At 40.3% G+C, this 16204-nt stretch overlaps 1 protein-coding gene across 1 annotated transcript in view; it reads right to left on the reverse strand.

Moving 5' to 3' along the window:
- FBN2 (fibrillin 2) overlaps positions 1-16204 on the reverse strand; it is a 222221-nt gene that overhangs the window by 158811 nt on the left and 47206 nt on the right. Inside the window, exon 6 of the mRNA XM_027547035.1 lies at positions 3961-4158. Coding sequence (XP_027402836.1) covers positions 3961-4158 — 198 coding nt within the window. The remainder of the gene's footprint in view (positions 1-3960; positions 4159-16204) is intronic.

Genomic DNA, 16204 nt, shown 5'->3' on the forward strand with positions numbered 1-16204 from the left:
CTCCAGGAGTTGGTGATGGACAGGGAGGCCTGGCGTGCTGCGATTCATGGGGTTGCAAAGAGTCGGATACGACTGACAGACTGAACTGAACTGAACTGATATATTAATAGCATAGTATATATTCTGGAGAAAAAAATGTTGCTTTATCAGGAACTCTATATAATCATACCATTAGTCATATCAATGATTTAGAATTTTATTATCCACAGTAAACAACAGATTAAAAATTATATTTAACTTGATTTTCATATTTGTTGTGGTTGGTACTAATCCAAGAGACAAAATATTCACAAAACCATTCTAAGGCCACAGCTGGCAAGGCTTTTACATGCAATTAAATATAAAGCTGATAATTTGTTGGGTTATATGGTCACCCTTGGGGCTTCCTAGGTGGCAGAATGGTAAAGAATCCGCCTGTCAATACAGGAGACCCAAGAGATGCAGGTTTAATTCCTGGATTGGGAAGATTCCCTGGAGGAGGAAATGGCAAAACCACTGCGAAATCTCATGGACAGAGAAGCTTGGCGGGCTACAGTCCATGGGGTTGCAAGAAAGTCAGAGAGGACTTAAAGAGTAAACAACAACAACAGGGTCATCCCTTGGGTATCCCTATAGTTCTGATTCGAAAAGAGTTCAGATGCAGACCATTTTTAAAACTACGTTTTATAAAACTACAAAACTTAAGAAAAATCTTTGGAGGCCACTGTCAGAAATATACTTACCAAATTATGCAGAGCACTCAGATTTTATAATTTGATGGATTGAGGTTATGTACAGGTCCTGAATCTACCAATTCTCATCTGGGGTTTGGACAGACAGTGGCCTGGCTTTCCGCAATATACCATTTACATGGGCTGGATAAACAACCTCTGACACTGGTTCAGTTTAGTCGCTCAGTCATGTCCAACTCTTTGTGATCCCATGAACCACAGCACGCCAGGCTTCCCTGTCCATCACCAACTCCCAGAGTCCACCCAAACCCATGTCCATTGAGTCGGTGATGCCATCCAACCATCTCGTCCTCTGTTATCACCTTCTCCTCCTGCCCTCAATCTTTCCCAGCATCTGGATATTTTCAAATGAGTCAGCTCTTAGCATCAGGTGGCCAATGTATTGGAGTTTCAGCTTCAACATCAGTCTTACCAATGAACACTCTCTCCTTCAGGATGGACTGGTTGGATCTCCTTTTAGTCCAAGGGACTCTCAAGAGTCTTCTCCAACACCACAGTTAAAAAGCATCAATTCTTCAGCGCTCGGCTTTCTTCACAGTCCAACTCTCACATCCATACATGACCACTGGAAAAACCATAGCCTCGACTATACAGATCTTTGCTGGCAAAGTAATGTTTCTGCTTTTTAATATGCTATCTAGGTTGGTCATAACTTTCCTTCCAAGGAGGAAACGTCTTTTAATTTCATGGCTGCAATCACCATCTTCAGTGATTTTGGAGCCCAGAAAAATATAGTCAGCCACTGTTTCCACTGTTTCCCCATCTATTTGCCACGAAGTGATGGGACTGGATGCCATGATCTTAGTTTTCTGAATATTGAGCTTTAAGCCAACTTTTTCACTCTCCTCTTTCATAAAGAGGCTCTTTAGTTCTTCTTCACTTTCTGCCATAAGGGTGGTGTCATCTGCATATTGAGGTTATTGATATTTCTCCTGGCAATCTTGATCCCAGCTTGTGCTTCCTCCAGGCCAGCGTTTCTGATGATGTACTCTGCATAGAAGTTAAATAAGCAGGGTGATAATATACAGCCTTGATGTACTCCTTTTCCTATTTGGAACCAGTCTGTTGTTCCATGTCCCGTTCTAACTGTTGCTTCCTGACCTGCATACAGATTTCTCAAGAGGCAGATCAGGTGGTCTGGTATTACCATCTCTTTTAGAATTTTTCACAGTTTATTGTGATCCACTCATCAAAAGCTATGGCATAGTCAATAAAGTAGAAATAGATGTTTTTCTGGAACTCTTGCTTTTTCGATGATCCAGCGGATGTTGGCAATTTGATCTCTGGGTCCTCTGCCTTTTCTAAAACCAGCTTGAACATCTGCAAGTTCATGCTTCACGTACTGCTGAAGCCTGGCTTGGAGAATTTTGAGCATTACTTTACTAGCGTGTGAGATGAGTGCAGTTGTGCGGCAGTTTGAGCATTCTTTGGCATTGCCTTTCTTTGGGATTGGAATGAAAACTGACCTTTTCCAGTCCTGTGGCCACTGCTGAGTTTTCCAAATTTGCTGGCATATTGAGTGCAGCACTTTCACAGCATCATCTTTCAGGATTTGAAATAGCTCAACTGGAATTCCATCACCTCCACTAGCTTTGTTCATAATGATGCGTCCTAAGGCCCACTTGACTTCACATTCCAGGATGTCTGGCTCTAGGTGAGTGATCACACCATTGTGGATATCTGGGTCATGAAGATCTTTTTTGTATAGTTCTTCTGTGTATTCTTGCCACTTCTTCTTAATATCTTGTGCTCCTGTTAGCTCCATACCATTTCTGTCCTTTATTGTACCCATCTTTGCAGGAAATGTTCCCTTGGTATCTCTGATTTTCTTGAAGAGATCTCTAGTCTTTCCCATTCTATTGTTTTCTTCTATTTCTTTGCATTGATCACTGAGGAAGGTTTTCTTATGTCTCCTTGCTATTCTTTGGAACTCTGCATTCAAATGGGTATATCTTTCCTTTTCTCCTTTGCTTTTTGCTTCCCTTCTTTTCACAGCTATTTGTAAGGCCTCCTCAGACAGCCATTTTGCTTTTTGCATTTCTTTTTCTTGGGGATGGTATTGATTCCTGTCTCCTGTACAATGTCACGAGCCTTCATCCATAGTTCATCAGGCACTCTGTCTGTCAGATCTAGTCCCTTAAATCTATTTCTCACTTTGATTTAGGTCATACCTGAATGGTCTAGTGGTTTTCTCCACTTTCTTCAATTTCAGTCTGAATTTGGCAATAAGGAGTTCATGATCTGAGCCACAGTCAGGTCCCGGTCTTGTTTTTGTTGACTGTATAAAGCATATCCATCTTTGGCTGCTGACACTGGTTACTAACATCAACTTGAAAGATTTCACATCTGACTTTGTATATGATTTAATTGTAACAAAGTTTAACTAACTCCCATGTGTAATAATGAATAACATCATTTCTCTGAATAATACAAAAGTACTTTCCACTTTCCTTTCACCCTACTACTGCTTGAAAGCTCATCACAGCACCCTGTTCTAAGCTTTAAAAATGCACTTAATCCATATATCAGAGAAGCTGTTAAGAAGACTAAGAATCACGTTGGCTGAAAATTAATTAATTATTCAGTAAGTATATGACAATTTCTACTATTTGGGTTAAAGTTGATAGTTGTAGCATCCTCAGGGCCTGGATCTAGCCCTGATACATATACGTAAGGATGTGGTTGGGAAGATTGCCTGGAGACAAGATTGTAACCGACTGATTAATAAACTCAGAAGTAACTGCAGTCACGGTTGGGGTTACTGCTTTGTCTCTGAAGACACTGTTGATAATCTCAGATGGCTCACTTGTTCCCTGTCACCTGAGTTCAGGTTCTCATATCTTTAATGAGATGGGAAAGACAGAAAAAATGTGTCCCCCAGATATTTACATATGCATAGTTTGAGGGACTGTAGTAGGGAATGTGTAACGCCATCTGGATAAAGACATGGAATGGCTTCTCTTCTGATTGTCTTAAATATTTTTTAAATTTCCCCCAATTTTTCATATCCCTCTTCTCCCTCTCTGTCAGTTAACAATAATTTGCTAAGTGGCCAGAAGATAAGCCATCTGTAGCCAAGCCCCTCATCATCAGAGATGATAGGGCCCCTCTGGGAAACAGCTTTGGGTTAAAGGCTCCCATCCACTGTGGCAGATCCCCATAGTGCAGTGAAAGGAGCCCAGACAACTGGGTGGATGACTCGGTGCACACGGGCTGAAGGCTCACTCACCTTGGCAAGCTCCAGTGCGTATGTTGGGGATGAAGCCCCGTCGGCAGGGCTGAGGCTGGGCTGGGCACATCTCGCAGGGGTGACCCCAGGCCCGCCCAGTGGTGGCGCAGCACAGAGTCTTTGTACACACGATGCCTGTGAGCTGCCCCTGGCACATCTGGTTGTTGACCTGAGTGAAACACGGACCTGTCCTGTAATCTGGAATGTGAAAGAAGGCAGAGAGACAGATTTTATAGCCATGCACCAATCTCAAAACCAGCACCTCCAAATTCATAAAACAAGAGACTTTCTTCCCATCAAAATGCTGAATGACAAAGGGCCAGAGAATTCCATCATGAAAACTCAGCATTTGCCGATAATGAGAAGTGCCTTACAAAACTTCAATGTATTCTACCCTAGACATTGTAAATAGGTGGCTCAAGGGCTGTGTCTGGGACACAGATGTGTTTTCTTGGCCCGTCTAATGTTTTAAAATGAGTAGCCAACATTGTAAATTGGGAAATTTCACATGAAATTTGTACTTCTGGCTTTTCTTAAAAAGCTGGATGTCCTGGCCATGCTAGGTCTGTCACGTTGCATGGCGGTGGTGAAGAGTCCCTTCTATGACACCACAGCCCAGCCACCCAGCCCTCTCCACTCACTGGGCTTCCCCACCTGTGCCCTGAGGGCACCTGCTTTAATGACTCCTCTGTACCTGTCAATATTCTGAAGTCCCGAGAAAAGTTCAGAAAATCAAAACAGAACCAATGACGACACACCCTGCCATACCGCATATATATGTATATTTAGGCGGTCTAGATTGATTATAATCATTTAGTACTAACAGTTTGGTTTTCGTTTCCTTGTCAGCCTGTTCAGTTCTCTGTGTAGCTCACCTAGAAAGATGGTACTAATGAGGCCCATGATCATGGGTTCTTTCCAAGTTAATATTATATGATCTCTGATTTCTAGAAGATGCTTGTACCATTGTCCAGCTCTGTTACATGATAATAAAAACTTCAGCAAATGTATGTCACATATGATCTATAGGCAGGCTCTTCTATGCATATTAAGAATAGTCTATGATGGCCCTTGCATCTCAAAGTGGTTCATGGGCCCAGCAACACATGCATCACTCGAGAACTGGTTAGAGATAAACTCAGCTGTCATCCCAGACTCACTGAACTAGAATATGCATTTCCCAAGATATTTAGGAGATCCACTGTTGATATTGTTTTAATCGCTCAGCTGTGTCTGACTCTTTGCTACCCTATGGACTGATAGCCCATCAGGCTCCTTTGTCCGTGGGGATTCTCCAGGCAAGAATACCGGAGTGGGTTGCCATTTCCTCCTTCAGGGAATCTTCATGGCCCAGGGATTGAACCCATGTCTCCCGTATTGGCAAGTAAATTCTTTACCACTGAGTCACCTAGGAGATTCACAGTCACCTTAAAGTTTAAGAAGGACTGATCTAGACTATAAGCAACTTGAAAGCTGGGCATTTCTATCTTTCCATGCTATAATGACCTTATAAGATGATTAGTACATATATACATACACATACATAAATATGTATTATTTTAAGCAGAGCTGAACCATTCAGTTCAGTTCAGTTCAGTCGCTCAATCATGTCTGACTCTTTGCGACCCCATAAATTGCAGCATGCCATCACCAACTCCTGGAGTTCACTCAAACTCACGTCCATCGAGTCAGTGATGCCATCCAGCCATCTCATCCTCTGTCGTCCCCTTCTCCTCCTGCCCCCAATCCCTCCCAGCATCAGAGTCTTTTCCAATGAGTCAACTCTTCGCATGAGGTGGCCAAAGTATTGGAGTTTCAGCTTTAGCATCAGTCCTTCCAATGAACACCCAGGACTGATCTCCTTTAGGATGGACTGGTTGGACCTCCTTGTAGTCCAAGGGACTCTCAAGAGTCTTCTCCAACACCACAGTTCATTAATAAGCTTTTAATTTATTGCTTGTACTTTGAAAGACACAAGAAATCACAGAAGCATCAGTCTCCTAAAGACTGACCAGTTAAATGACTAACATTTACAGAATTACAACAAAATACGCAAAAAAGTTTTCCCCTCCTTTAAACAAAGGTTGTACGCATACAGTTTATTAACTCTTGGGAATGTAAGGTGATATTCAGGATTTCCTGATAAGCCTTTATGCAAATAACCTAATTCTATGTGAAGGGGAAAGCCAGACAAGTTTATTTCAGATTTTTGTAAAAACAAAACAACGTTACATTCAGCGGAAAAATAGTCAATAATTTTGGTAACATTTTTATGAAAAACTGCTCCTGGGGGGAAAAAAAATCAAACTTGGGCCTAATTTAACATTCGAAATGCTAAACTAGAACAACTTAGATGTCATCTGAATCCTGTAACATGACAAAAATACAACTTAAAGTCGCAAAAAAATTCTGTTTTTTAATGAAGAATAAGGCTTTGTCAGAGAAAAAAAAACATTTTAAAAGTTCAATACAAAGGAAACAAACTCCAAAATAGGTAACCTTTGTAGCAAGTTGGTTTAACATTCTGTTACTCTGCAGCTGAACTTCAACAAAAATAGCTCATTTTAATCCCTTACATAAGAACAACAGATGTGCTGGCTACAAATCACGTTTTTGAAGAAGACAATCTTTGTATTATACTTGTAGATATGTCAACCTTGTACATGCTCCCTCCCCACATCACACATTGCTAGGTTGTAAATTTTTTAAACATACTCTATTATCCTTCAGACAACACATTATTTTCCCCTTTTAAATAAATATCAGACTTATGATAAACTATATCCAGTCCTGAACAAGTAGGGGAAAGTCCATTCTTCACCAAAAATCTAACATGCTTACTTTTTGATAGATTCACTCATATATACCTATGTTCACATTCTGTACACTTTTAGGATTCCCACAGAGAAGCCTGAATAGAGTCCTAATTTCATTCTTAAGTAAATCAATTTGTCAAAAATTCTTTTCTTCTAACTACAACACCTTCTTAAAATTATGTCCTTTTAGCTCTTTTTGGAGAAGAGGACTATCTAGACAAGAACATCCTCTGCAAAGAACCTTTCCAGGTGAAACCCTAAATAATCAATCCCAGACCCCCCTTTCCAGGAACAGAGTTAACCATTCCTTATTTCTTTTGCTTGTATTTCCCTTCTTTAAGACTGCACTGAATCTACTTTCTTATCTGGTTACATTTTGCTTTCAAACTTACAATGTAACCTACTTATTCCAGAAATACTAATAAGTACAATGTGAACAAATATTAGATATTGAAAAGAGATTTAAATTTCCTGATCAGATTAAAAACATTCTGTCCCAGACTTTACTAGCATTTTAACTATGGTCAAAGAGTACTGAGAGGCCTTAATTAAATGTTATGACTGGCTATACATTTCATCACAGTTTCACTCTGGGTAAAATGTTACTGTATACTATGCTAACCATTCATAGAGAAGGTCAGAGGTGCAGTGCATTAACAAAGGACAAAATGGAGCAAGCTGCTTAACAACTGGTATGCTGGACTCAGTGAGCTGTAAATAGATATTTTCCTCATTACCACGTGATGAAGAGAATTGTAAAGAAATTAACCTCCAATTAAAATAAATTTATATTTTAAAAGAAATAAAAATAAAAAAATTTAAAAAAATAAAAAAAGTTATCCTGTGAAACATAAACATTGCTATTTTGATTTTCTAATATAATTCCACTTTTATTCATATTAAAGAATTGGTACAATTAGCGAACTCATCAAAAATTAAATTCCTTTAAGTTTAACTTACACAGCATGTATTCACCCATCTTACATGAAAGATTCAATAATTTTCCATAAATTTTATTAAATTGTGCAACCATCACCATAACCCAATTTTAGAACACTTGCATTATTCCAAGAAGATTTCCTGTGCTCATCCTCAGGCTCTGTCAACTACTGATCTTTCTGTCACTCACTATAAAGTTGCCTTTTCTGGAAAATTCACAGAAACGAAGTCAAATAGTATGTGAATTTTTTTTTTTATCTGACCAACTTCTTTTAGTTAGCATAATGTTCTTGAGGACTATCCATGCTTGCTATGTGGCATGAGTCAGCACTTCAATTCTTTTTACTACTGAATAATATTCCACTATATGGATATTATATCAGTTGCTCAGTTGTGTCCAACTCTTTGCGACCCCATGAACTGTAGCTTGCCAGGCGCTTCTGTCCATGGAATTCAAGGGGCAATAATACTGGAGGGTGTAGCCATTTTCTTCTCCAGCTGTACGGATGTATCACATCTGATAACCAAGTATTAGTCTTTTGCTGGGCTGTATTGACTATGCCAAAGCCTTTGACTGTGTGGATCACAATAAACTGTGGAAAATTCTGAAAGAGATGGGCATACCAGACCACCTGATCTGCCTCTTGAGAAATTTGTATGCAGGTCAGGAAGCAACAGTTAGAACTGGACATGGAACAACGGACTGGTTCCTAATAGGAAAAGGAGTATGTCAAGGCTGTATATTGTCACCCTGTTTATTTAACTTATATGCAGAGTACATCATGAGAAACGCTGGACTGGAAGAAACACAAGCTGGAATCAAGATTGCGGGGAGAAATATCAATAACCTCAGATATGCAGATGACACCACCCTTATGGCAGAAAGTGAAGAGGAACTCAAAAGCCTCTTGATGAAAGTGAAAGAGGAGAGTGAAAAAGTGGGCTTAAAGCTCAACATTCAGAAAACAAAGATCATGGCATTCGGTCCCATCACTTCATGGGAAATAGATGGGGAAACAGTGGAAACAGTGTCAGACTTTATTTTTCTGGGCTCCAAAATCACTACAGATGGTGACTGCAGCCATGAAATTAAAAGACACTTACTCCTTGGAAGGAAAGTTATGACCAACCTAGATAGCATATTCAAAAGCAGAGACATTACTTTGCCAACAAAGGTCCGTCTAGTCAAGGCTATGGTTTTTCCTGTGGTCATGTATGGATGTGAAGAAGGCTGAGCGCCAAAGAATTGATGCTTTTGAACTGTGGTGTTGGAGAAAACTCTTGAGAGTCCCTTGGACTGCAAGGAGATCCAACCAGTCCATTCTGAAGGAGATCAGCCCTGGGATTTCTTTGGAGGGAATGATGCTAAAGCTGAAACTCCAGTACTTTGGCCACCCCATGCGAAGAGTTGACTCATTGGAAAAGACTCTGATGCTGGGAGGGATTGGGGGCAGGAGGAGAAGGGGACGACAGAGGATGAGATGGCTGGATGGCATCACTGACTCGATGGACGTGAGTCTGAGTAAACTCCTGGAGTTGGTGATGGACAGGGAGGCCTGGTGTGCTGCGATTCATGGGGTCGCAAAGAGTCGGACACGACTGAGCAACTGATCTGATCTGATCTGATGGCGAATATATGTTTCACTGTTAAATAAAGTGTCGAACTGTTTATCAAAATAACTTCATGATTTTACATTCCTACCAGTAGTGAAAGAGATTCTCATTCCTCCACATCCTTGCTAATAGTTTCTGCTTTCTATCATTATTATAGCCTATGTTACCATTTTATTTCAAACGAATACAATTCAATATATTTGAGAATTCTGCTGTATTTCTCAGGTCCTCTTAGTATAATTAGAGATGCTAAACAGTGCTAGGTAACAAAGGTGACACTATCATCATGTGGACAACCAGACAACCTTTGGATAGGCTTCTGGGAGGTAAAGACTAGCATAGATCTGCAGGGGCTTTAGGATTGAGAGAAAAAAAATTGTTTTCGTTTTTTGCTTATTTATTCTTTTGTTTTTTGTTTTGTGGAAGAGACAAGGCTTTCTAAAAGACAATAATTTCTAGTACGAGACCCCTAAGGAATCAGGCTGAGAGTGAAACCAGAATTTGTGTAGAGGAGCTATCCTTAGATAGAAGAACAAAAGCCCTGTTCTTGTAACCCAAAGGAGGAAGAGCAGACTGCACAGAGAGGTCGGCATTTTATACAGCAGAGGAGAAGGAGTCATGACCTCTCGGATACCTTTTCCTTTCCTTGTGAAGCAGGAGGTGGACGCTAGGTCGCTGGCAGAAGTTGGCTGGAGTGTCAGGTCATGGACTAACTGAGATGGACACCGAAGATACCTCTCAGGACAGGGAGCTGTCTTAAGAATCCACAGAGGATTCCCAGGGGACATCCAGCACGTCTCTGTGGTGGATGAACAAGACGGAACTTAGAGTGGGCTCCGTCTGTCTGTGTTGTGACTTTTTCCAATAGCTCTAGGCAGCAGAGAAACTCTCTGAGAGATAAGGGTGCATCCAGGACTAGAGTTTTGTCTGTCAGAGAAGAAAAAGATTCAGAACAGCAAATGCGTTAGGACACATTTATAGACTGTGGAATCTACACTGGATGAGATGGGAAGTGAGAAAAGGAACAGATGGACAGATAATAAGTGAGAAAAGCAGTAAGGTCAACAGATGAGGTGTCCCCAAAAAGCCCCAGAAGAGAAGGGAAATGAGTCATAGTGATAGCCATACATCAGCTGTCCAAGTGGTATTATTTAGTTAACTGTATTATTTATTTAACTGTCAGTAGAATGCAGTTATGGTCCACAGCTGCACAGATGGACACTGCATAATTCAGGAAAGCTACCCACAACTACTCTAATGTAAATGACATCCCTTGGAGTTGTGCAGTCAAATAATGCCCTAAAGATATTCAAAACTCCATTCATTCCCCACTTTGGTATACAGAATTCCCTGATCCCAGACAGTATGTGAAAATATGTAAGATTTCCCATCAAGTTCCACAGTCTTTGAACTTAAGCAAGAAGGCAGCATTTCCATTCTCAGGAACCAAAGAAACCCAACATGCAATCCAGCAATTACCCTGTGTGGGAACTGCAGACAGGATTGAGTACAATGCAGATCTCTGGACTGTGTGAAACCTAAGTCAAACGATCCTGGTGACATGACCGCCTCCTTTGAGTAATGGAGTTGTTGACATAGCAATGACAATAAGGTTCACTGCATCCCATTATGGTTCTAATTGAGAATCTATCTAGTCAGTCTGCCAGCTGAAATCTCTGATCACAGATATAACTGGAGCAGGCAGGGAAGGCAACACCTCAAATTATACAGTTTCTTTAGTCTCAATAAAATTTACCTGAATGTCTTCAAGTCCAGACTTCATGGTGGGTCTAAATATTTAACTCAGATAAATGAGACAGCAATTATCTTCTACGATGGACAACTGCCAACCTCAGGAAATTTTAGAATTAAGTACAGAAATGTTGAAGAGAATCAAAGCCATTAAATTAAGAACCGGTGCAAAATTTATGCACCTGTAATGTTTCCTGGGGCTTCCCTGGTGGCTCAGTGGTAAAGAATCCATCTGCAATGCAGGAGACTTGGGTTCGATCCCTGGCTTGGGAAGATTCCCTGGAGAAGGAAATGGCAATCCACTCCAGTATTCTGGCCTGGAGAATTCCATGGACAGAGAAACCTGGCAGGTTATAGTCCATGGGGTCGCAAAGAGTTACATACGACTGAGAGAGAGACTAACACTTTCACTTTCAATATTTCCTGGTGGCTCAGTGGTAAAGAATCCGCCTGCCAAGCAGGAGACATGGGTTCGATCCCTGGGTCAGGAAATGGAAACCAATACCAAAATGTTCTTGTCTGGAAAATTCCATGGACAGAAGAACCTGGCAGGTTACAGTCCATGGGGCTGCAAAAGAGTTAGACAAGACTTAGCAACTAAACAATGTTTAATGGCATCTGGTTCACTCTATTAGATTGCCCTGTAAGCACAATTTAAAATTAATAATTAGGTAACTTATTTAGAGTTGTGATTTTTCATGTTAAAATGTGACTATGCTTAGATACAAAACTGGATCATTTAAATGAACTTCAGATTTTTATAAATTTGTTTGAGTATTTAGACATTCAAATTTTAATTTGGTTTATGAGAGCTATTTGAGTACTTAAAAAGGTTTTTAAGGTGTATAATTTAAGTACTTAAGGGAGATATTAGGTATATTCTATATATTATAGCAGTTTAAAAGGTAAGGAGGTGTTCCAATAACAACATATGAAAATGGAACCAAATACTATTTAAAGGCCTCTTAGAGTGACTACTAAAATCTGCCAGACTTATTAATAGATGAGTGATATTTATAAGCTAAATTTAAAAGTTCAAGGAATATACCCTAAAGAACTGAAAGCAGGAATCTGAAGAGATATTTGGACAACCATGTATCCAACAGCATTATTTACAATAGCTAAGAGGTGGACACAACCTACATGTCCATTGACTGATGAATGAATAAACAAAATGCATACAATGGAATATTATTCAGCCTTTAAACAGAAAGACATTCTGACACGTGCTACAACATGGATGAACCTTAAGGAAGTTATTCTGAGTAAAATAATCCAGTTACAAAAGGAAAAAATACTGAATGATTCCACTTATATAAAATGTCTGTGTCTACGAATATAACCACATTCATAGATACAGAAAGTAGAACCGGGCTTGTCAGGGGTTGAGGAATAGGTGGGGAATTAGTTTAATGGGTTCAGAGTCTCAGTTTTGTGGATGAATGGTGATGATAGCTGCACAACACTGTGAAACAATTTAATGCCATGGATCTGTACATTTAAAAATGGTCACGATGATAAATTTCACATTATATGTTCTACACAGTTAAACATTTTTTTTTACAAATTCCTAAAATAACCAGGACTTTGAAATCATTTTTAAATAAAACAAACTTGAGTTTTTAACACCAAAATTAAAAAAAAAAAAACCTTGAGTCTTTTCTTTATATACAGAGTCACCACTGAGGGCACTGGAACATCCCCTTTCCACACTGCTCACCTTCTTTGGGATGGATATTTCTGTTGTTCACAACTGCCCACAAAGGCACAGAATGCTGCATGAGTCTTACTGCATAGCTTGACAGGTTTTCTATAAGGTAGATTCCTAGCACTGCAATTGCTGGCTCAACTAGCCAGTTTGAAAAATATTACAGAATTGCTCTCTGAGTAAATGGTAACCAATATACAGCAGTCCATTCCAACAGTAGTCCATTCCTTCCAACACTGAGTAGAAGCAAATGGTTCGTGTTCATTCAATGAGTGAAAAATGGTATCTCTGACGGGCCAACTCATGTATTAACAAGCAAGAGAAGAAAATTAAGTCTTTAAAGTAGGCACTTTATAATGACTCTTTCTATAAACTATCTCAATTTATTTTGAAGTGCTAAAAAAAAGTGTGTGTCATTTTTACCCATGAAAAAACTAAAAATCATACAGTAAGTAATATGTGGAGAATCAAAGAGCTGATAGAAAGTGAAGTGACACTGGACTTGGCCATCTACCTCACACCTGCTGCATCTGCTAGGCCCCAAGACACAGAATATTCAGTCTCAACTTTTGGTAACTTTGCTATCTCCTAAAAGAACAAACCCCTTTACCATTTAAGTGAATACTGTCACATTTCCACAAATGCCTCCTCCCAGCCGAAGTACAATCTCCTAACTCCCAACAGGCAAGTCCAGTCTTGCTTTGTTTCTGATTTTTCCCAAAGATGAGTCTACATCTAGCTAGATTACCTTAGGGAGAGATTCTCTAACAGAGAAACATTAAAGACCCTGCTTCTGCAAATAGATGAGTAATTACTTTAATTACCACAGTTGTATTGCATTTTGTTTCTAACATAATACTGTTACTTAATATTTCAGCAGAATGTGGACTCAGCAAATAAGAACCCCTTTCACCATTCTCTGGTCTTTCAAAGCACAAGGCTACTGCTGACATCAAAGGGCACTTGAAGAATGAAGAGGCAGGAAAGATAATTAGGTGCTGGCCAATGATGCAAACAAAATTGCTATCTTTGATGTCACATTTCATAAGGAGGAGGGCCATTAGAGATGTAGTCCTAAAACTCACTGCCTATGAACTTAAAGTGCACTCTCCCAAGAGCAAAACCAATTAACTTACTTTAAGGATGACAGAAATTGTGTAAGATTATAAACTAGTAAGATTATTTAACCAGACAGATACTGTCACTTCTGAAGGAAAAAAGTTAAAAAGATGAAAATACCAGGGACCCACAGACACAAATGGTTCACACACAAGATGGATAATATGCAAGTCAAATCAATAAAGTACCAATTTTATAGTATCTAAGAAAAACCTATTATATAATTAAGTAAGCCTGAATAATTTCAGGGAAAAGTAATACAGGCTCACAAAACATTTACCCATTATCAACGAAGTCAGAAACAGTCAATGGAAACCAATGTCTGAATGGACCTTATACATTCCTTGAATCAAATACAATGAGATCACAAGACTGGATTAAAGCAGCAGTGAATAAAATAAAATACTAGGCACAATTTAATGACAGACACTTTATATAATAATATAGATGCAATAATATGCATGCAATTGCTTTCTTTCTGATATTTCTGCCTAAATCACCTCCTCCTGAATCACACAGGCAGCTACATATATATATATTGAGTCAACCAAACCTCGTTAACCACAGCTTTTACCTGGAAATGTGACACATATACAGCTGGAAAACAAAAGCCCTTCTCTGTGATTTGGTCCTGACATAGAACTTCCAATATAACATCTAACTAGCAGGGTGGGGCTGGGATTTCTCCTGAGAAGACAGTAAGTGCCATGTGATCCTGGGGTTTTAGCTTTTGGGGAGTTTTAAGGAAATACTGAACAGCAAACAATACCATAGGTCATTAGAAGGCAATGGCACCCCACTCCAGTACTCTTGCTTGGAAAATCCCATGGACGGAGGAGCCTGGTAGGCTGCAGTCCATGGGGTCGCTAAGAGTCGGACACGACTGAACGACTTCACTTTCACTTTTCACTTTCATGCATTGGAGAAGGAAATGGCAACCCAGTCCAGTGTTCTTGCCTGGAGAATCCCAGGGACGGGGGAGCCTGGTGGGCTGCGGTCTATGGGGTCGCACAGAGTCGGACACGACTGAAGTGACTTAGCAGCAGCAGCATCTATCATTGGCTCTACTTGACTTGCAAAGGGGGAGGCCCTGCCTTTGTACTTGCTACATGAAGAACAGCAGGTAGTCACCAGATCCTCCTGGCAGGGGTGGCCTAGCACGGGTGGTGGCCTACACTAGGGAAATGACTCATTTCTGGCTCTCTGGTTGGAGCCATATTCCTGTTCCCCACACATAAGCACCAGGAGAGGCTCAAGAGCAAAAGATGCCCCTGTGACCACTCACCAGGAAGGTTACAGTACTACCATACCAGCTCAGTAAAATAAAAGAGACCGTTATCTTTCAAAGACGGCAAGTTTGTAACTGCTAGAGAAAGCCAGGGAGTCTGACTAGCCTAGGTACTAAGGGGATTCGCTTCATGAATAGACAAACACATATTAAAAGACTAAAGCCATTCTTTTTTTTTTTTTTTTTGGCCTAAGAAAGTAAGGTGAAGGTGAAGTCGCTCAGTCGTGTCCAACTCTTTGCAACCCTGTGAACTGTAGCCTACCAGGCTTCTCTGTCCACGGGAGTCTCCAAGCAAGAATACTGGAGTGGGTTACCATTTCCTTCTCCAGGGGATCTTCCTGACCCAGGGATTGAACCTGGGCCCCCCCCATTGGAGGCAGATGCTTTAACCTCTGAGCCACCACCCTTTCAATATTCAAACTCAACAGAAAAACAAACGGTCACTGCTTCAAGCTAAATTAGTTGTCTAGAAGATCAGATGGAAGAAACAGCTTGCAACACAGAGCAAAATTCCTGAGAAATTAATAAGTGAAAGGTGAGACTTGTTAGAGACTGAAGACCAGAATGTCCTAGACAAGAATAATGGGGAAAAGATATATTTTTAAAAAAAGAGCCCATGAGATCTCTAGATATTTGAACCTTAAGACCAGAAAGAAAAGAATTTTTCCATTTCCAGAAAGAAAGAACAGGCTATCTACAACGAAGACAGAATAGCCTAGCATTAGTTTTCTCATTTGTGGAGAAGGCAATGGCACCCCACTCCAGCACTCTTGTCTGGAAAATCCCATGGATGAAGGAGCCTGGTAGGCTGCAGTCCATGGGGTCGCTAAGAGTCAGACACGACTGAGTGACTCCAGTGTTCTTGCCTGGAGAATCCCAGGGATGGGGGAGCCTGGTGGGCTGCCGTCTATGGGGTCGCACAGAGTCGGACATGACTGACGCGACTTAGCAGCAGCAGCAGTTTTCTCATTTGTAGTGTTGAGATTTAAAATACAGTGAAAAAACATT

Source organism: Bos indicus x Bos taurus, chromosome 7 (assembly GCF_003369695.1).
Source record: "Bos indicus x Bos taurus breed Angus x Brahman F1 hybrid chromosome 7, Bos_hybrid_MaternalHap_v2.0, whole genome shotgun sequence".
Classification (NCBI taxonomy): domain Eukaryota; kingdom Metazoa; phylum Chordata; class Mammalia; order Artiodactyla; family Bovidae; genus Bos; species Bos indicus x Bos taurus.